The sequence below is a fragment of the Schistocerca gregaria genome, chromosome 6, assembly GCF_023897955.1.
Source record: "Schistocerca gregaria isolate iqSchGreg1 chromosome 6, iqSchGreg1.2, whole genome shotgun sequence".
Taxonomy (NCBI): Eukaryota; Metazoa; Arthropoda; class Insecta; order Orthoptera; family Acrididae; genus Schistocerca; species Schistocerca gregaria.
Window position 1 is genome coordinate 353016112 of NC_064925.1, and position 21710 is coordinate 353037821.

The 21710-nt window shown below is 45.7% G+C and overlaps 1 protein-coding gene across 1 annotated transcript in view; it reads right to left on the reverse strand.

Moving 5' to 3' along the window:
- Positions 1-21710, reverse strand: part of LOC126278882 (protein artichoke) — a 513902-nt gene that overhangs the window by 157339 nt on the left and 334853 nt on the right. Inside the window, exon 3 of the mRNA XM_049979157.1 lies at positions 3774-4133. Coding sequence (XP_049835114.1) covers positions 3774-4133 — 360 coding nt within the window. The remainder of the gene's footprint in view (positions 1-3773; positions 4134-21710) is intronic.

The window sequence follows — 21710 nt, forward strand, 5'->3', positions numbered from 1 at the left end:
GTTTTGTTTATTTTTCAACCAACGTGTTTCGTGTTCACCAATCAGTTCCATCAAATCGATATAATGTGATTATTTTACTTATGAGTTAGTTTTATATTCTTCGGAACTGATGTTTGTGAGCTGCAGAAAAAAGCGATAGCACTGTAAACATTAGTTTCTCGAAACGTAGCACATAGCATTTCCGTTTCTTTCAGCATTATCTGTAGGTCGTTTTCCTTTGCGTAGACTTCGATAAATCACCCTGTGTAATACTAGAATGTCAACACCACATATCCTTCGCCAAGTCCTTAAAAGTTAGTTGCAAAGCCGATCAAGCATGTCCAATTCTATCGTTTTAAGTTCTTCACATAGCCGCGAGTTTCTCAAGCTGTGAAAAGGTCGCGAATCGAACAGTGATCCAGAAAGTGTAGAATAAATATCTTTTCTCCTGTCGATGGTAATGAACTTGTTACGACTTCAGAGTACCGGTTTCGGTCGGCGATGGCCATCTTCAAATCTGTTTGAAACATGTCCTAATGTAATGGAGCCATCGTTGCATCGTCAAAAGACAAACTCAAAACAGTTGAGGAGATTCCTGTGGCTACGCAGATTTGGTCGTAATGTTGATAGTTAACAGAATTATTAAGGAAACGTAAGAAACGATTACGGCTATCCTGTGTTCTTGCACCGGCAGAGCATACGATTACATATATGGCAGTTGTAGCAAACGTAGTGACTTAGAAAGAAAGGTAGTGCCTGAGGAAACATGATGGGGTGTTAAACTATAGTCTTCCTGTGTTCATTAAAGTAGTACATTTTGCTGAGTAGGTTTTAATGATTTCTACCAAGAAATTCACAGCACGTGGAGCCATACATACAAAAGACTCTTTCAGTGTTCTGAACAATATAATGCTTTTGCAGTGAGCTATTCGACGATTTGACCTAAATCATAATATTTGAAGATCTGGGCTGTGGAAATGGGAACTAACACATAAAATCAATATCAGGGATGGCTAATTGTTACTTTAGACTTGTTGGAAGAGCTCTGGGAAACAATAAACTGTCTACTAAGAAATCACGTACCAGATGTTAGTGTGTTCAATTTTAAAGTGATGTACTTATCAAGTATCCATGACATCGGAAAAATCTCAGAAGCACTGCAAAAATCTAATTAGGTCAGTACAGTCCATAAGGCAGTGCACGAGAAATGCTGAGAGATTTTACCAGGAGTTTTGCTGGTTGCGAACTTGTTGGCTAAATTTAAAGAACCTGTACTCGACGAAGCCAGTGTTACTGTCGTGCTGTCCCTACAATATACTTTTTGTAGTGATTATCGGAATAGAAGACGTATACAATGATTTCTCTCGCAGATTTTGGGGATGGAATATGAAAGGAAACTGCCGAATATTGATACACACTCACAGTTGTGTACTTTATGGTGGTAGTGCCCGAGCGGTTCTAGGCACTTCAGTTTGGAACCGCGCGAAGGATACGGCCGCAGGTTCGAATCGTGCCTCGCGCATGGATGTGTGTGATGTCCTTAGGTTAGTTAGGTTTAAGTAGTTCTAAGTCTAGGGGACTGTTGACCTCAGATGTTAAGTCCCAAAGTTCTCAGAGCCAATTTATGGTGGCAAACTGAGTATATGCTTAGAAGAAGCTGTAGCTATAAATGAAGGTGTTGAAAGGGTACAGTACCGCCCGACATTGAAAATAGGTACAACATTCTTCGTTATTCTTGTCAGAACAAAATACTTTTTGTAGTAATAACTCAATTTCACTTAATACACCGAAGCTGGATACGAGTGTAGGGAAGAATGGAAATTTACCTGAGATTTGAGCGCCTGAAATGTGGCTGACCAATACGGTAGTAGCAAGGTGCTCCCCCACGTCGACAGAGGTGCGAGATAACCTGAAGAACGGCCATGTTTCAGCACTCTAGCTGTGAATCTTTTGTTGGTAAGACCTGTCTTACGTGTTCTCCGTAAAGACCAAAGTGTGGAGAGAATGGTATGCATGTGGAATACTTAAGAGTAGTTTGGAATAATAATTTCTCTATTTCAGGAACTTGGCTTGCATTGCACAGGAAGACGTGCATATATCCTCCAGAGTTCATAGTAGGAAAGAAAAGCTACGAAGTGGGGCAGTGTCGTGTGAAACTAGGATGAATTCTAATTGAAGTGGGAAAACTGAAAGTGATGTGATTACAACGTTGTGACTATTCCTTGTCTTGTATTCCATGTTGCCAGTGTGGTGTATTTCATGTAATTTAAGTATGTGTGGTTTGCATGGGAGAGTAGCAAGATAAGTTGAGAGGTAGTGGGTTATGCATGTTCCTTTTTTACCGCTCGGTCTGGAGGATATTTTCGTGATGATGGGTTTTAGAGTCGAAGTGTGAGATATAGGAAAAGATCCACCATCCTATACAGAAAGTGAACTGTAGTGTTAGATAATTACGAGACCATAAAATAGAGAATTACCAATGTAAAGCCATACCCACTGGGCGGAGTTTCTCATGTGTAATTGTTGTAGAAAATGTAATGGTGTGTTTAGGTTGTAGAATTTATCGGAATGAGAAAGACAGTGAAAAGGAAAAATTGGTGGCCTTTTCCTTCGAATAATATGTTGTCATGATATCCAGAATTTATAATGTGTGCGCCATTCATATTCAGTGAGATGGCCACTTGTTGATCAAAGCCGTTGGGTAAGAAAGAAAATGTGGTATTGCCAGTGCGTAGTGAACAGTCAGAGTTGTGTAAATTACTAATAGTCAGACGTGCGTTATCGGTTTCCGTTGCGTAATGTTCAAACAGGATAATAATTTTGTAACTTAATTGTGAGTACTAGAGCTCTTGTTACTCGATAAATAAGAGTGAATCCGCTCGCTTGGCTCGCTTGCAGGCCTGACGGCTTGATGCCACGTTATGAGCAAGGCATGTGGGTGCCTCTCAGTATAATCTTATTGGCTTCGAATTGTCGCATCTCAAGACTTACAATCATAGATTCGTTTCTGTTAGAACATTTCCCAGTATTAGCAGAAGTACATGAATAGCTCTGTCATAACATCTTTACCCACGTAATGCATGTCCCACTCTAGATCATCGTTTTAATTTTTCATGAAGTTCCAGCACCAGCAACGTAATTCATAAATGTGCAGCAGGTTCGTTGGCTGATAAATAGCGAGGTCATCGGTGATCCTTGGCATCGGATTAGGAAAGGAAGTTGGCTGTGCCTTTTCAAAGGAACCATCTGGCCATTTGTCTGAAGCGATGCAGGGAAATTACGGGATACCTAAATCAGCATGGCCAGACGTCGGTTAGAACCGTCGTCCTCCAGAATGCGAGTCCAGTGTGTTAACCACTGCGCCAACTCGAACGGTAACTGTTCAGCTAAAAATTAAACAACTGATCTGTAGAGCACTTGTAGGCGAAAGGCAAATGGTCCCTAGCTCGAGTCTCGGTCCGGCACACAGTTTTAATCTGCCTGGAGGCTTCAACTGACCTGTAGTTAGCATTTTGCGGTAAGCCACAAGAAGAATGTGCCATGCATCCAGCAGATAGAAAACATAACACTGGTACTTTTTCTCTGAATCTGAATAAGAATTGAAGCTTTGTGAAACTAGGTGGAATGAAATGAAAACCCCTTGATGTGGTTCTGGTAGTGCTTTTACCTCAAATACATCAGTTGCAGACCTTTCCAGATCTACAGAAATGCAAAATTTCTGAGGTTTACAATTCGTTTACCCCCATTGCAGGTTCAGTTCTTTAATACATTCTGAATACACCGTAAATAGTCACCTTGAGCTTGTTCTCGGCGAGGTCGAGCTCGGTGAGCGTGGCTTCGAGTCCGGCGAAAGCGTACTCGGAGATCTTCTCGACGACGTTGCCCTTGAGGTTGAGCTTGACGAGCGACAGCCCGTAGAAGGAGTAGCTGGTTAGGTCGGCCACTTCGTTGGCCTCGAGGTCGAGAGAGCGCAGGCGCGTCAGCCCGGACAGCGCCTTCTGCGGCACCTGCGCCAGCCGGCCCGAGATGACGCTCAGCGACTCCAGGGAGGCGCGCACCGCCGCCAGCGCGTCCTCGCCGATGTCGCGCAGCGCCGACTGCGAGATCTGCAGGTGCCGCACCGACGTGCCCGCCGGGAACAGCTCCGCCGTCAGCTGCAAGGCACACGTACGGCGCGCGCTATTCTCACTACATCAGCCACACCACCGGCTCACGGTTAACTGCAGACATTATTATGCTGATAACCAGCGAACCCGTCGAAGTTTCGCTATTCTTAAATGTGTATGAGAAATGAGACTACCCTAATCTCTTTCAATTCTCTCCCTACGCAAATTTCCTTTCACACCAATCACCCCCCACTCACTCTATTTGACACCTCTTTACCTTTCTATGACCCTGCGGTTTGTTTATCGTTATTGCAAATCAGATTCCATACACTAATTCTAATCATAACTTCCCTGTTCCCTGAGAAAATTGTCAACTACAAAAATACAGGGTGACAATTGGTTGGTTTGTGGGGGTTAAAGGGACCAGACTGCTACGGTCATCGGTCCCTTATTCCAAATACTAAAAACACCCACAGAGATTAAAAACGATCAACAGACGATAAGACAGACGACACAGAACAAGAGAAAGCAGACAAAGACCAGAGAAGATGAACTAAAATCACACAGAGGGAGACGGTGGTTGGCCGACGATACAAACAAAAAGGGAAAAGCCAACCGCCGAGAAACACATGGAAAAAAATCAGACAAATCGTAGGCCATAGGCCAGAATCTACACAAAAACACACACTTACATTAAGCGATAAAATCCCCCTGCCCGAATAAAACGCAAAACCAAGTCCACCATGGCAGAGTCATCTGATAACAGAGCAGAGAGCGTGTCAGGCAGCCCAAAAGTCTGCCTGAGCACGGTTAAAAGAGTGCACTCCGACAAAATATGGACCACCGTCAAGGACGCCCCACAAAGATAAAGAGGGGGATCCTCACGACACAGTAAATAACTGTGAGTCAGTCGGGTGTGGCCAATGCGGAGCCGACAAAGGACGACTGAGTCCCTGCGGTTAGCTCGCATGGATGACCGCCACACAGTCGTCGTCGCCTTGATAAGGTGGAGTTTGTTTGGCACGGGCAGGTTGCGCCAATCAGTGTCCCATAAACCGAAAACTTTGCGGCCTAATAGCGCTCGCAAATCAGTCGCCGGGAGGCCAATCTCCAGAGATGGTGCACTGGTGGCCTCTTTCGCCAGGCGGTCAACAGTTTCATTGCCAGGTATACCAACATGGCCTGGGGTTTCGCTACGGGCGAGAGTATGCAGGGACTCCTGGATAGCCAACACCAGACGAGAACGAGGGAAACACTGGTCGAGAGCTCGTAAACCGCTCAGGGAATCGGTACAGAACGAAGGACTCACCTGAGCAGGAGCGGATATACTCTAGGGCACGAAAGATGGCGACCAGCTCAGCAGTATAAACACTGCAGCCAGCCGGCAACGAACGTTGTTCAGAATGGTCCCCTAGAGTTAGTGCATAACCGACACGACCAGCAACCATCGATCCGTCGGTGTAGACAACGCCAGAGCCCTGATACGTGGCCAGGATGGAATAAAAGCGGCGTCGGAAGGCCTCCGGAGGGACTAAGTCCTTCGGGCATGTGCCAAGTCGAGCCGAAAGCAAGGGCGAGGCACACACCACGGGGGTGTACGCAGAGGGGTCCGGAAAGGAGGTGGAACATTGATATACCCAAGCCAGGAAATATGCTGTTTGACATGTACGGCGATCGGACAACCCAACCGAGGCAGACGTTCTGGCAGATGAACGACTGACTGCGTGAAGAGGACACGATAATTTGGATGCCCGGGCAAGCTAAAGACATGGGCAGCATAAGCAGCCAGTAATTGTTGGCGTCGTAACCGCAGTGGATGGACACCTGCCTCCACAAGTATGCTGTCCACAGGGCTGGTTCGGAAGGCACCAGTGGCAAGGCGTATCCCGCTCTGGAGGATTGGGTCCAGCACCCTAGACGCAGATGGGGAAGCTGAGCCATAAGCCAGACTCCCGCAGTCCAGACACAACTGGATTAACGCCTGGTAAAGCCGTAGGAGAGTAGATCGGTAGTCGCTCCACCTGATGTGGCGCAGGCATCGCAGAGCATTTAGATGCCGCCAACACGCCGGTTTAAGCTGCCGAATATGAGGCAGCCAAGTCAACCGGGCATCAAAAACCACCCCCAAAAACCTGTGTGACTCCACCACTGTAAGAAGCTGGCCGTCGAGATAAAGCCGCGGCTCCGGGTGAACAGTGCGTCGCCGGCAGAAATGCATAACGCAGGTCTAGGCTGCCGAAAACTGAAAACCATGCGCTACAGCCCAAGACTGCGCCTTGCGGATTGAGCCCTGTAGCTGAAGTTAAGCAGCTGCAATGCCAATACAGCGGTAGTAAAGGCAGAAGTCGTCAGCATACAGGGAAACGGAGACAGAATTTCCCACCTCCGCAGCGAGCCCGTTGTTGGCTATTAAAAAGAGACACTTAGAACAGAACCCTGTGTCACACCGTTCTCCTGGACTTGTGAGGAACTATACGAGGCCGCGACGTGCACGCGGAAGGTACTATACGATAGAAAATTGCGGATATAAATCGGCAGAGGGCCCGAAGACCCCATCCATTAAGCGTAGAAAGGATGTGATGACGCAATGTCGTATCATACGCCTTCCGCATGTCGAAAAAGACAGCGACCAGATGCTGACGGCGGGCAAAGCCAGTACGCATGGCCGACTCCAGGCTCACCAGATTGTCGGCGGCGGAGCGGCCTTTATGGAACCCACCCTGAGACGGAGCCAGAAGGCTCCGAGACTCCAGTACCCTATTCAAGCGCCGGCTCACCATCCGTTCAAGCAACTCGCAAAGAACGTTGGTGAGGCTAATGCGACGGTAGCTGTCCGCCTCTAAAGGGTCCTTCCCCGGTTTCAGAATGGGGACAACATGACTTTCCCGCCATGGCGACGGAAACTCACCCTCGACCCAAATGCGGTTCTAAAGGTCGAGGAGGCGTCGCTGGCAGTCCACTGAAAGGTGTTTCAGCATCTGAGAGTGGATGCTATCTGACCCAGGAGCAGTATCAGGACAAGCGAAATTCCCACTCACTCATTGTACAGTTCAGGATGGTGGGTGCGAAAAGAAAGACTCCGACATTCTATCCGCTCTTTAATGGAGCGGAAGCCAAGGGGTAGTTGGCAGAGGCGGAATTCTGGGCAAAGTGCTCTGCCAAGCGGTTAGTAATGACTTCGGAGTCAGTACAAACTGCTACATTCAGTGAGAGCGCAGGGACGCTGACAGGGGTCCGATAGCCATAGAGGCGCCGAATCTTGGCCCAGACCTGCGATGGAGTGACATGGAGGCCAATGGTGGACACATACCGCTCCCAGCACTCCTGCTTGCGTTGGCGGATAATGCGGCGGGCTCGCGCACGTAGCCGTTTGAAGGCGATAAGGTGTGTCATTGACGGATATAGCTTGTGATGCTGGAGCGCCCGCCGGCGAGGTTTAATCGCTTCAGCGATCTCAGGCGACCACCAAGGCACAGTCCGCCGCCGAGGGGACCCAGAAGAACGGGGAATGGCAGATTCGGCGGCAGTAATGACGCCGGTGGTGACCGATTGAACCACTGCATCAATGTCATCGTTAGAGAGAGGCTCAATAGCGGCAGTGGAGGAGAACAAGTCCCAGTCAGCCTTATTCAGAGCCCATCTGCTAGGGGACCCACAAGATTGACGCTGTGGCAGTGACGGAAAGATCGGAAAGTGGTCACTACCACACAGATCGTCATGCACTCTCCATTGGACAGACGGTAAGAGGCTAGGGCTACAGATCGAAAGGTCAATGGCGGAGTATGTGCCATGCGCCACACTGAAGTGTGTGAAGGCACCATCATTTAATATCGAGAGATCGAGCTGCGCCAATAAATGCTCAACGACGGCACCTCGACCTGTTGCCACTGACCCACCCCACAGATGGTTATGGACGATAAAGTCGCCCAGTAACAAGAAAGGCGGCGGCAATTGGGCTAGCAGAGCAGCCAGGACATGCTGCGCGACATCACCATCCGGTGGATGGTAAAGACTGCAGACGGTAACAGCCTGTGGCGTCCACACCCGAACAACGACAGCCTCTAAAAGTGTTTGGAGAGGGACAGACTCGCTGTGAAGAGAGTTCCGGACATATATGCAGACGCCACCATACACCCTTTCATAAGCTGCCCGGTTCTTATAATAACCCCAATAGCCACGGAGGGTGGGGGTTCACATTGCCGGAAACCAAGTTCCCTGCAAAGCAATGCAGAGGAAAGGGTGAAGGCTGATAAGTTGGCGGAGCTCAGCTAGATGGTGGAAGAAACCGCTGCAGTTCCACTGGAGGATGGTGTTGTCCATGGCTGAGAAAGGCGTGACGGGACTGGGAAGGCTGATTACGCTGCTGGGTCACCTGCTGCCTCCGATGGAGCACCTGTGCAAGTGCTATTCATTGAGTCTGAGGGACCGGCGAGATCGAGGTCCTCAGCGGACGCAAGAATCTCCACCTCATCCTCAGACGCAGAGCTTGTAGGTAGCGGTGGAGTAGGAGCCATCGCAGGTGCGTTGGTCTTACGAGGCGACCTGTGGCTTCTTCAGCCACTGGTTGGTGTCTGCTGTGCCGCTGGTAGGAACCTGGGAAGGGAGTGACCCAAGGGATCCCTTCCGAGTAAGAGAAGCCGAAGAAGACTTACGCTTCTCCGGCTTAGAAGTGGGGAGTTGTGTCCCCAGTGGTTTAGTGGGTGCTGCTCCCGAGGTAGATGGTGTGGGAGCAACAGCAAGAGAAGGGGCCCCCATCGTCAAGGGGGCAGGTGAGGTCCTCTGACGCTGAGAGCTGACTGTCGGTGGTGCAGCTAAAGGAGCTGGAGCAAGAGTGACAGTGGAGGCTTAAGATGACATCATGCCCACGGGATGTAGCCGTTCAAATTTCCGCTTAGCCTCTGTGTAAGTCAGTCGGTTCTTTCTGTAAGATCCTGCAGTCTGGCGAGCAAGGTGAATGAGGCTCTCGACAGTTGACACAGATGGGAGGCGGAGCACATGGAGTATCGGTATGAGATGGGCGTCCGCAATCTCGACTTGTGAGGCTGGAAGTACAGCGGGAAGACATATGGCCAAACTTCCAGCACTTAAAGCACCGCATCGGTGGAGGTATATAGCGCTTGACATCACAACGGTAGACCATCACCTTGACCTTCTCCGGTAATGTATCGCCCTCGAAGGCCAAGATGAAGGCACTGGTAGCAACCTGATTGTCCCTCGGATCCCGATTAACGCGCCGGACGAAATGAACACCTCTACTCTCTAAGTTGGCGCGCAGCTCGTCATCAGACTGCATAAGTAGGTCCCTATGGAAAATAACACCCTGGACCATATTTAAACTCTTATGCTGTGTGATGGTAACGTTAACATCCCCCAACTTGTCACAAGCAAGCAACCTGCGTGACTGGGCGGAGGATGCTGTTTTTATCAAAACTGACCCAGAGCGCATTTTAGACAAGCCCTCCACCTCCCCAAACTTGACCTCCAAATGCTATACAAAGAACTGAGGCTTCATGGATACAAAGGATTCCCAATCAGCTCTGATACAGACGAGATACCTGGGTGAATACATGTCACAATCATTCATTGCCTTTCGTTCCTCCCATGGTGTGGCCAGGGATGGGAACGATTTGGGGTCATAAACGGTAGCTTTAAAATGAGCCCTCGAACGCTTAGAGACTACTGGTGGCTGGCCACCAGCAAGAGATGATGTACCACGCTTCATTGCGGGACATCCGCCCTGATGCCACCTACTCCAACCAAGGGCCCTCCCCATGGGCGCCACCCAGCCACAGCAAGAGCCACCTGGCAGGATGGCTATTGCCGGGAGTCCTGATGCCACAGGGAGATGGGCATCTACTCCTTGGCATACATGGGGAGTAAACGGCGCAGGCATCAGCAGAGAGATCTGTATGTTGTCAGGGGGCTACAACCAACAGGGTACATGGCGGCCCCACCACAACGGACTGGCTACCGTGCTGGATCTTAGGTGCAAAAATGTATGAGGTCGTCGTCGCAGCGAAAAGCAACACTGCACAGTGCAGAGTGGTAATCGCACCCAGGTACGTATCCTCGCCCAAGAGATGGAAAACGAGCGGGACACCATTGCAACGACGAGAAAACCGGCTAAAGGTCTCAATGCACGGCAGATACAGTGCACCATGTAAGGCGCCCTTCGCCAATTGGCTCGCTCTTCGGAACAATTTAGAAAGATGGAGGTCAAACCCGAGAGGGGACCATCATATAAAGCCGAAAAGGTTGAGACTCCTTTTAGTCGCCTCTTACGACAGGCAGGAATACCGCGGGTTTATTCTTACCCCCGAACCCGCAGGGGGGAGGGTGACAATTACTGAAATATTGGAAATAATATTGTCATTACTTCTGAACGGTTTCCGGTCAGACGTTCAAACTGCAGGATAGGCAGCGAGGCATGGTGTGAATTAGCATGCGCCGGCCGAGGTGGCCGAGCGGTTCTAGGCGCTACAGTCTCGATTCGCGCGACCGCTACGTTTGCAGGTTCGAATCCTGCCTCGGGCATGGATATGTGTGATGTCCTTAGGTTAGTTAGGTTTAAGTACGTATGTTAGGTTTAAGTAGTTCTATGTTCTAGGGGACTGATGACCTCAGAATTTAAGTCCCGTAGTGCTCAGAGCGTTGAATTAGTATGCGCTGTAAGGTTTGGTCGAACAATGAAGCCCACGTTCATCTCTGCATGAGTTCCTCAGTTCGCAAAATTGGCGCATTTGTGGGACTGAGAATCCGCATTTCGCGATCGAGAAGTATCTTCACACTCAACCGGTGACATGGCTTAAAGTCATAAAATCAGCACTTGATAATGGCCTAAGGCCGAAATTGCAATATTGTAATAAAAATTTATAACAGTCACTGGCTTAAAGATGATGTCCTTCAAAAAGATGTCTTAAGACTGCGAATCCCAGCTACAACAAGTGCATGTGATGTGCAATATACAGTCACAGAATAACTGTTACGATATTCCTCGATGCCACGTTGACTACCGAGTGGTACATGAAAGTTTTGGAAGACGATTTCATCTCCATTATCGAAAGTAACCCTGATTTCGACAAGTTATGTTTCATGCAAGACAGAGTTCGACGAAATCGAAGGAGGAAGGTGTTTGATGTTCCGGAGGAACAATCTGGGGACCGCATCATGGCTCTGAAGTACACAGACACCACTGGCATGGTCCTCGATTGGCCCACATATTCTCCGGATCTGAACACATGCGTCTCCTTTTTGTGGGGCTATATTAAAGACAAGGTGTACAGCAATAGGCCCAAAACCATCGCTGAACTGAAATCAGCTGTTCAGGAGCTTACGACAGCATCGATGTTCCGACACTACAGTCGGTCATACACAACTTCGGTATTCGTCTGCGCCCCATCATGACAAATGATGGCAGGCATAACCTAAATCCTAATGCCTCTGGTGTCGTTTACATTTTGAACAAAGAGTAGTTTGTAACTAATTTACGTTTTCTTCATTTAGTTCCATAATTTTCACTCTGTAAGTGCCAATGTCCGTCCGAAAGTTTGTTATAGAAATTTGTAGAAATTTGAAGTAAATTGGTCGAGAAGATCTCAAGATTTTTCGTAAAAATATTTCCTCATTATATATTATAGATTCATTTAATATTTATAAATATTTAAAAAATTATAGCCCATGGTAATTCGAACTTTTACTACAGCAAAGCACAAAAAAGGATGTAAATTAGTAAAGGGTATATGTGATTTTTTGTAATAACGTTTCCCTTTTAAGAGGGTTGTACATGATCGTGACCGGGCCAAATATCTCATGAAATAAGCGTCAAACGAAAAAAGTACAAAGAACCAAACATGTCTAGCTTGAAGGGACAAACCAGGTGGCGCTATGGTTGGCCCGCTAGATGGTGCTGCCATAGGTCAAACGGATATCAACTGCGTTTTTCAAAATAAGAACCCATATTTTTTGTTACGTATTCGTGTAGTACGTAAAGATATATGCATGTTTTATTTGGACTACTTTTTCGCTTAGTGAAAGATGGCGCTGTAATAGTCACAAACATATTTTAGACGAACAGGTGGTAACAGGTAGGTATTTAAATTAAAATAGCGGGTAGTTCGCACATGCATTGACAATGCACTGACGCATGTTGACAGGCGTTGTCGGTGGATCACGATGTCAAATATCCATCAACTTTCTCCACAGAAAGAAATCTGGAGACATCAGCATACCTTGCAGCATTTAGATTGCCATCAATAAAATGGGGACCAGTTATCCTTCCTCCAACAATGCTGCGCCATTCATTAATCCACCAACGTCGCTTATGTTCCACTTGTCGCAGCCATCGTGGATTTACCCTTGCCCAATAGCGCATATTATGACGGTTTACGTTACCGCTGTTGGTGAATGACGCTTCGTTGCTAAATAGAACGTGTGCAAAAAATCTGTCATCGTCCCGTAATTTCAAATGATTCAAATGGCTCTGAGGACTGTGGGACGTAACATCTGTGGTCATCAGTCCGATAGAACTTAGAACTACTTAAACCTAACCAACCTAAGAACATCACACACATCCATACCCGAGGCAGGATTCGAACCTGCGACCGTAGCGGTCACGCGGTTCCAAACTGAGGCGCCTAGAACCGCACGGCCACACCTGCCGGCTCCCGTAATTTCTCTCTTGCCCAGTGGCAGAACTGTACACGACGTTCATAGTCGTCGCCATGCAACTCCTGGTGCATAGAAATATGGTACGGGTGCAATCGATGTTGATGTAGCATTCTCAACACCGACGTTTTTGAGGTTCCCGATTCTCGCGCAATTTGTCTGCTACTGATGTGCGGCTTAGCTGCGACAGCAGCTGAAACACCTACTTGGGCATCATCATTTGTTGCAGGTCGTGGTTGACGTTTCACATGTGGCTGAACACTTCTTCTTTCCTTAAATAACCTAACTATCCGGCGAACGGTCCGGACACTTGGATGATGTCCAGGATACCGAGCTGCATAGATAGAAAACGCCCGTTGGGCAATTTGATCACATTAGCCATACATGAACACGATATCGACCTTTTCCGCAATTGCTAAACGGTCCATTTGAACACGGGTAATGTATCACGGTGCAAATACAGTCCGCACTGACGGAATGTTACGTGATACCACGTACTTATATGTTTGCGACTATTACAGCGGCATCTACAACAAAGTGAAAAAAGTGGTCCAACTGAAATCTTCTTCTTCCTTTACGTACTACACGAATATGTAATAAAAATGTGGGTTCCTATTTTAAAAAAACGCAGTTGATATCCGTTTAACCTATGGCAGCGCCATCCAGCGGGCCAACCGTAGCGCCATCTGGTTTCCTCCTTCAAGCTGGACGAGTTTCGTTCTTTGTAGTTTTTTCGTTTGGTGCTTATTTCGTGAGATATTTGGCCCGGTGTCATAAATATTTCGCCTCTGCCTGTTGGAATATTCATTAAAGTATCATGTAAAAGCATGTTAAATACGTCTTTATATATTATACACATTAAAAAATAAACCTTGTATCTCTGTCCGAATGGTCATTAGAGTGTCGCATATATACGAGATCTTTTTGAGATTTTTGGTAATAAAATTTACTTTTTATGTCTTACACATATATTTATGTATTATTTTTTTCATTTAATTCCAAGCCATCGAAGAGCTTTCAGAGATTTAAGTTTTGCAACATACGAATATTCACGTTTTTATTCATATGTATTTCATAATGCCACACGAGCTTTGTTTTTATTTTCTGAAACGCATCACCAATGTGGGTTTTATTTACTAAACACTGTACATTCAAATGAGAGTTCTGTAATTTTCTGTCATACGCTGAGATGCCAAAAGTAACGGGATAGCTAAATGCGCGTGTACAGATTGCGGTAGTATGTATTGTGAGAGGGCAGTGCATTGGCGGAGTAGTCATTTAACTCATATGATTCATGCTAAAACGTTTCCGACCTATTATGGCCGTACGAAGGGAATTAACGGGCTTCTAACGCGGTGGAGCTAGACGCATGGGACACTCCAAAAATGGTTCAAGTGGCTCTGAGCACTATGGGAATTAACAGCGGAGGTCATCAGTCCCTTAGAACTTAGAACTACTTAAACGTAACTAAGCTAAGGACATCACACACATCCATGGCCGACGCAGGATTCGAACCTGCGACCGTAGCGGTCGCGCGGTTCCAGACTGAAGCGCCTAGAACCACTCGGCCACTCCAGCCGGTGGGACGTTCCATTCCGGAGATAGTGGTGGAGTTCGATATTCCGATATTTACAGTGTCAAGTGTGTGGCGAGAATACCATATTTCAGGCGCCACCTCTCACCAGAGCGATAGAGATCCCGACGGTCTCCTCTTAACAATTGAGAGCAGCGGCGTTTACGTAGAGCTGTCAGTGGTAACAGACTTCCTTCACCACTGAGAGTAGTGACGTTTGCATACAGTTGTCAGTTAGACAAACAACAGTGCGTGAATAGCCGCAGAAATCAATGTGGGACGTACGAAAAATTTATCCGCTAGGAACTGCGGCGAAATTTGGGATTAATGCGCTATGGCAGGTGACGTCCGATACGACTGCCTTTGCTAACCGCACAACATTGCCTACAACGCCTCTTCTGGGCTCGTGGCTTTATCGGTTGGAAAACTGTGGCCTGACAAGATGAACCCCGGTTTCATTTGCTAAATACTGATAGTAGGCTTAGAGTGTGGCAGCAAGGCACTGTTCAAGCTGATGGTGGCTCCGTAATAGTGTGGGCTGTGTTTACATGAAAAGGAATGCGTCCTCTAGTCCAACTCAACCGATCAATGACTGGAAATGATTATGTTCTTCCACATGGACACTATATACAGACATTCGTGGACTTCATGTTGCCAAACAATGATGGGATTTTTATGGATGACAATATGTCACTTCACCGGGCGATAATCGTTCGCAATTCGTTTGAGGAACATTGTGGACAGTTGGAGCGAAAGATTTGGCCACCCAGATCGCCCGACATGGAACGCTGATGATGAGATGTAATCGAGCCGGCCGGTGTGGCCGAGCAGTTCTAGGGACTTCAGTCTGGAAGAGCGCGACCGCTACTGTCGCAGGTTCGAATCCTGCCTCGGCCGTGGATGTGTGTGATGTCCTGAGGTTATTTAGGTTTAAGTAGTTCTAAGTTGTAGGTGACTTATGACCTGAGATGTTAAGCCCCCTAGTGCTCAGAGCCATTTGAACCATTTAGATGTAATCAAGAGGACAATTCGTGTATAAACTCCACCACACGCACCCTTTTGCAGTTGTGGACGGCTATACAGGCAGCATGGGTCGGTATTTTTACAGGGACTTCCAACGAGTTCTTCAGTCAGTTGCTGTAATGCGCCGGGCAAAAGGAATTTGTCACCTCAGATTAATTACAAAACAGTGTAGATTGCAAAACACGTGTATTATTACATGATAGTTTTAAGACCTTAAACCAAAGCTATGGTCAGTGGGCTGAGGATGTAGTTGGAACCGCTGAATGACGTTAGTCAACGATAGTCAACTGTATACGAGGGCTATCCACAAAGTACATTACGTTTTGGAAATAAAAATGAATAAAGTATTGGAATTTTTTTATTATATACAGATTAAAGCCACACTTAATTTATACTTTTCTAGTCCGCAGCTCGTGGTCGTGCGATAGCGTTCTCAATTCCCACGCCCGGGTTCCCGGGTTTGATTCCCGGCGGGGTCAGGGATTTTCTCTGCCTCGTGATGACTGGGTGTTGTGTGCTGTCCTTAAGTTAGTTAGGTTTTAGTAGTTCTAAGTTCTAGGGGGCTGATGACCACAGATGTTAAGTCCCATAGTGCTCAGAGCCACTACTTTTCTACATAGTTGCCATTTATATTAAGGCACTTATCGTAGCCATGGACGAGCTTGGAAATTCCTTCGTCGTAAAATTCGGCCGCCTGCGCTTTCAACCACGTGGTTACCTCTTCTTGAAGCTGTGCGTCGTCATCAAAACGCTGCATAGCCAACCACTTCTTCATTGCTGTGAATAAGTGGAAGTCGCTCGGTGCCAGGTCGGGACTGTACGGAGGATGAGGAAAAAACTCCCAGTTAAAAGATTCGAGAACTTCACGAGTGGAATTTGCCGTGTGGGCCCGGGCGATGTCGTGAATCAGCAAGATCTTTGAGCCCAACTTTCCCCTGCGGTTGTTTTGTATTGCTCTTATGAGGTTGTGCAGAGTTTTGTAATACATTTGAGAGTTTATTGTAGTACCTCTTTCCAGGAAATCCACAAAAATCACTCCTTTTCTGTCCCGAAAGAGGTAAGCACGTGGTTGAATGGGCAGGCGGCCTAATTTTACGATGAAGGAATTGTCAAGCTCGTCCATAGCTACGATAAGTGCCTTAATTTAAATGGCAACTATGTAGAAAAGTAGTATTTAAGTGTGGCTTTCATCTGTACATAATAAAAAAAAATTACCAATACTTTATTTATTTTTAATTCCAAAACGTGATGTACTTTGTGGATAGCCCTCGTAATTCGTAATTTTTGAACACAGAAAAATTTTCAAAATCGTACTGGATATCGGCGTCAGTGGTTATGTTTTTCAGAGGATTACTCCGGTTTTTTTTTTCTCTTGAGTATTATCGGAACACGTGGGATTTCTTCCTCCCGCCTCTTATTTATTTGCTCGGTGTAACTCAATTGCTGTGTATCTTACGAATGCGTCGAGCAAATTTTTATCTGTATTTCTTTTTTTCTTAAGTAGATATATTTTGCGTTTATATTTGGGGGGTTTGGATTTTGCGGAATTCACGATCACAACAACACCTTCGTTGTCGTTAAATGTCTTTCAATCTCGCGAAGCTGCTTCCGTTTAATTGCGAAATACGATTTTTGAAGGCCTTACTCAATGATCAAACAATGCATACCTAGCACAAAACTTGTAAAAATGATGAAGAACATATTAATAAGTCAATCGTATTAATAAGTTAATCACTAAGACGTAATGCCAAATCAAAAATTCATTTCTGGAAGTCACATTTAGGGCCGATACTAGGACGTAATGCGAAATCAAAAATTAATTTCCCAAATGTGCTATACGCCAACTTGCATGTCAGAAATTCTGCTATGTAGACGATGTAGCCATCGTAATTTATAGATTATCTGTTAACTTGGAAATGGCTCTGAGCACTATGGGACCTAACATCTATGGTCATCAGTCCCCTAGAACTTAGAACTACTTAAACCTAACTAACCTAAGGACATCACACATCACCCAGCCATCACGAGGCAGAGAAAATCCTTAACCCCGCCGGGAATCGAACCCAGGAATCGGGGCGTGGGAAGCGAGAACGCTACTACACGACCACGAGATGCGGGCTTTTAACTTGGAGAACAAATTGTTAAATATACCCAGAAACTGCATTCAGGAACACTACGTCTTCTTGGCTACAGCGAGAACAAGCAGCTTCGCAGAGTGGAAGAAATTTCAGGGCAAAACAGCCAGCAAAATCATCCCCATAGGACTCACAAGATTGGGCTATCGTATTGGACTGCTGTGGGAATGTGACTGCCAATCACAGGCCAATACGTCTTCACGTTCGCCCAAGCACTAGCCTTCATTTGAAAGCTGTGCCATGAATACCTGGACTCCGAAATCCGACTGCTACCAGAAGTAATTGCCGTGGGCCACTTCATAATGATGTCATAGGTGACTGTTGATATCGCAGGTTGGAACTACGAATACGTGGGCCACATTGCAATAGGTAACTCAGCGATTCTATGCTTCTGACAGAAACAGGTGATATGCCATACCATCCTCGGTATGAGGTAGACAGGACACAGACGTAGCTCACAAGTGACATGCCACAGCGCGTCACTTGGGCAAGAAATACTACCAACGGATGTTCAAAATGTCGCAACTGATAAGTCGTGGTACACTTTGCTGTTCGTCTACGGCAGTGTTCGAATAAGCCGAAACACAATTACTCAGCATCTCACTTGTCGTTACGACATGTTCAGCTACATGGTAGAGTTGTTTTCATATGATGCATGTTCAAACGGTTATGGAGTAGGTCTGTTGTAACGTCTAACAAGTTTTCTACAAGTTATCAATGTAACTGTCTATGGTCAGTCACGAATATCTTTTCTTTGCGTACAGCACCCTGCAGAAAGCTATCACTTCCCTAGTCCGGGTGATCAAAAAGTCAGTATAAATTTGAAAACTGAATAAATCACGGTCTAATGTATATAGAGAGGTACAAATTAACACACATGCTAGGAATGACATGGGGTTTTATTAGAACCAAAAAGATACAAACGTTGAAAAAATGTACGACAGATGGCGCTTCATCTGATCAGAATAGCAATAATTAGCATAACAAAGTAAGACAAAGCAAAAATGATGTTCTTTCCAGGATATGCTCTATACGTCCACCATCATTACTCAACAAGAGGTGTAGTCGAGGAACAATGTTGTGAACAGCGCTGTAAAGTATGTCTGGAGTTATGGTGAGGCACTGACGTTGATGCTGTCTTTCAGCATCCCTAGAGGTGTCGGTCGGTCAGGATACACTTGCGACTTCAGATAACCCCAAAGCCAATAATCGCAAGGACTGAGGTCTGGAGACCTGGGAGGCCAAGCATGACGAAAGTGGCAGCTGAGCACACCATAATCACCAAGCGACGCGCGCAAGAGATCTTTCACGCGTCTAGCAATATGGAGTGGAGCGCCAACCTGCATAAACATCGTACGTTCCAGCAGATGTTTATCAGCCACGTTGGGGATGATGCGATTCTGTAACATATCGGCGTAACTCTCACCAGTCACGGTAGCAGTTACAAAACCAGAATCACGCATTTACTTGAAGAAAAAGGGCCCGATAACGGCAGATGTGGTAAATCCAACCCATACCGTGACTTACTCGTCACGCAATTGAGTTTGCATGACAGTTCTAGGATTTTCGGTACCCCAAATTCTGCAGTTGTGGGCATTGACAGACATTCGGAACGTGAAATGAACTTCGTCGGTCCACAACACGTTACTCAACCAGTGGTCATCTTCCGCCATTTTTGAAACGACAACAGCGCAAATGCCCTCCGCTTCACAAAATCGCAAGGTAACAGTTCATGACGCCAATGGATTTTGTACGGATAGCATCGGAGGGTACGCCTAAGTGCCAACCAAATAATAGTGCCTGGAATGCCGGTGTGACGTGCGACTGCACGAGCGCTGACTTCCCCGTGCATAGACGACCCGCTACAGTCTGCATTTCTTCCTGAACTTTCTCTGCAGCATTACGCCTTGTGTTCGGTCGGCCACTACGGGGTCTCTCGTGTAAACAACCCTTGGCTCCGAACTTAGAAATCATTCAGGCCACAGCTGCATTTGTCAACGGACCTTTACCCGTTCGAATCCCCTTCCTATGGCGATAGGATCATAACGCTAAACTAGCATATTCCACATTGTGATAATACAGCTTCACGAAAAGCGCCATTTCAGGTAACGTCAACATGCTGCTACTGCTGGCGCATCTGATTCTCTCTCTCATTAGAACACGATTGTCATGCGGAGTCACTGACGTTTCGCTGTCCAGCGCCAACTGTCGGACATTTTGTGAACTTTTTTTTTGTTCTAATAAAACCCCACGTCATTCCAAACATGCGTGTCAATTTTTACCTCTCTATCTACATTATTCCGTAGTTTACTAAGTTTTCAAATTTATATTGACCTTTTGATCACCCGGTATATTTCAAGGGGCGAGGAATATTCATAAGGAATATTCATAAAATATGAAGGCACTATGACATGATGCATGATGTACCATATCACAGTATGGGCGATAGATTTTGGTCGGCATTTTACTTGCGAGCGCAGTAATGCAGACTCTCGTCAGGCGCGCCTCCGACGGGCAGCTGTGGGCGTGTCAGCGGTCCGCAAAGGCGACGTGACTGGACGGGGTGACAGCGACTGCGGCATGCTCTCCCGTCAAAATTCAAACGAGGCTGGCGTGATGTCGGTTCCATCGCCAACTAGCACGAAGACTTGATTTGTATTTTAATTTCACAATACACAGGAAGTGTGAATAAATCTGCATTCAGTCACAAATTTTTGTTTTTTTATTATATTACACGACACATATCGGACCGTTTGGTTCCATCTTCAGGTGCAAATCGTGTAATACATAACTTTCATTTGTTCTCGAGTGAGATGAAGTGACTATTATAAGAAAGTTAGGTATCAGATTTTGCATTTCGCAAAACAAGTGCTAAAAAATAGGTGATAAACAATGAAAAATTTACCGAACAAACAAGTAAAAACACTTGTAACCTTTTGAGGACAGCATACGCTACTTAATGCGTTCTGCAGTCGCACATCGCTTAAATCAAAGCGAAAATACGTTTATACGTTTTGAAAACTATTCACAGATAAAGTTTAACATGATGTGATCAAAGAAGTAGTTTACCACATAGTGTCAGAGAGGTGGTCAGAGATCTGAGTATAATGAGCTGTCATACGCAAGGAATAAATTTAAAATAAGTCTTTGAAGTTACTAAAATAACTATGACTGACGAAATCTGTCTGCACATCTAACACAGGCCGCGGTTTTATGATTTTTGTGGGCTGTATTTTGTGCTATTCCAACAGATTGAAGGTCTTACCATTTTATTAATTGTGTATTACTAGCAAATTGTTTTCTGGCATATTAAAAACGTATGTCGTTCCTACTATACGCTGTGCAACAGCTGATTTTTCAAAGTGGGCGAGTGTGAGAGCACTTGTTTGTTCTTGGAAACGAGTCTTTTAATTTCTGCCTGTTTTCCATACATAATAAGCAAGACACTGGGGCATGATACATTACGCACTCCACTGCTGTCTTTATGTTGTGGACTAACAAGTGTTCTAACTTATAATTAGTGGAAAATGTTACTGTTAGATTGATTTCTTTGAATAGGTTAACAGTGTTTTGTGACATGGTGCCTAGATATAAGACACTGGCAAATATTTCAGAAACTCACAAGTAATCATGAAGAGTAACTCAAAGCAGTTTATGGAGAGAGAAACCCTATAAACAGAATAAAGGTGAAACACGCAAGTAAACATAAAGAATACCCCAAAGCAGTTTATGATGAGAAGAACCTAGTAAACGGCGTAACCATGAAGGTAAATAATAAAAATGCCACGACTGTGAAATCTGACACAAGTAATTCTGCATTGACTATAAGCAAAGATGAATACATCACTAAGACACTGGCTTTCTTTCCTGAAAACAAAACAATAGAGCTGAAACAAGTTACAACAGTAAAATTCCAAAGCAGAATCTGAATATTGGTAAACAACTGCAACTTACTGTTCACAGAACAACAAGCAAAGACATGCACTCTAATGAATCATACATGCTCTGGGGCTGACAGCTCAACCTAAAACACGTGAACCATGTATTCCAGTGCGGCCTATAGTTAATACTAAAACTACACTTTCATTAAAATCTCTCAATTACTGAATGTAATTTTAAGGCAGTACTATACTTCTGATATGTCATAGTTAACAACTTAAATTAAAGATATAGAAATTCTTGCATATGCTAAGTTTGCTTCTTTTGATGTAAAATATGCAAACTGAAGAA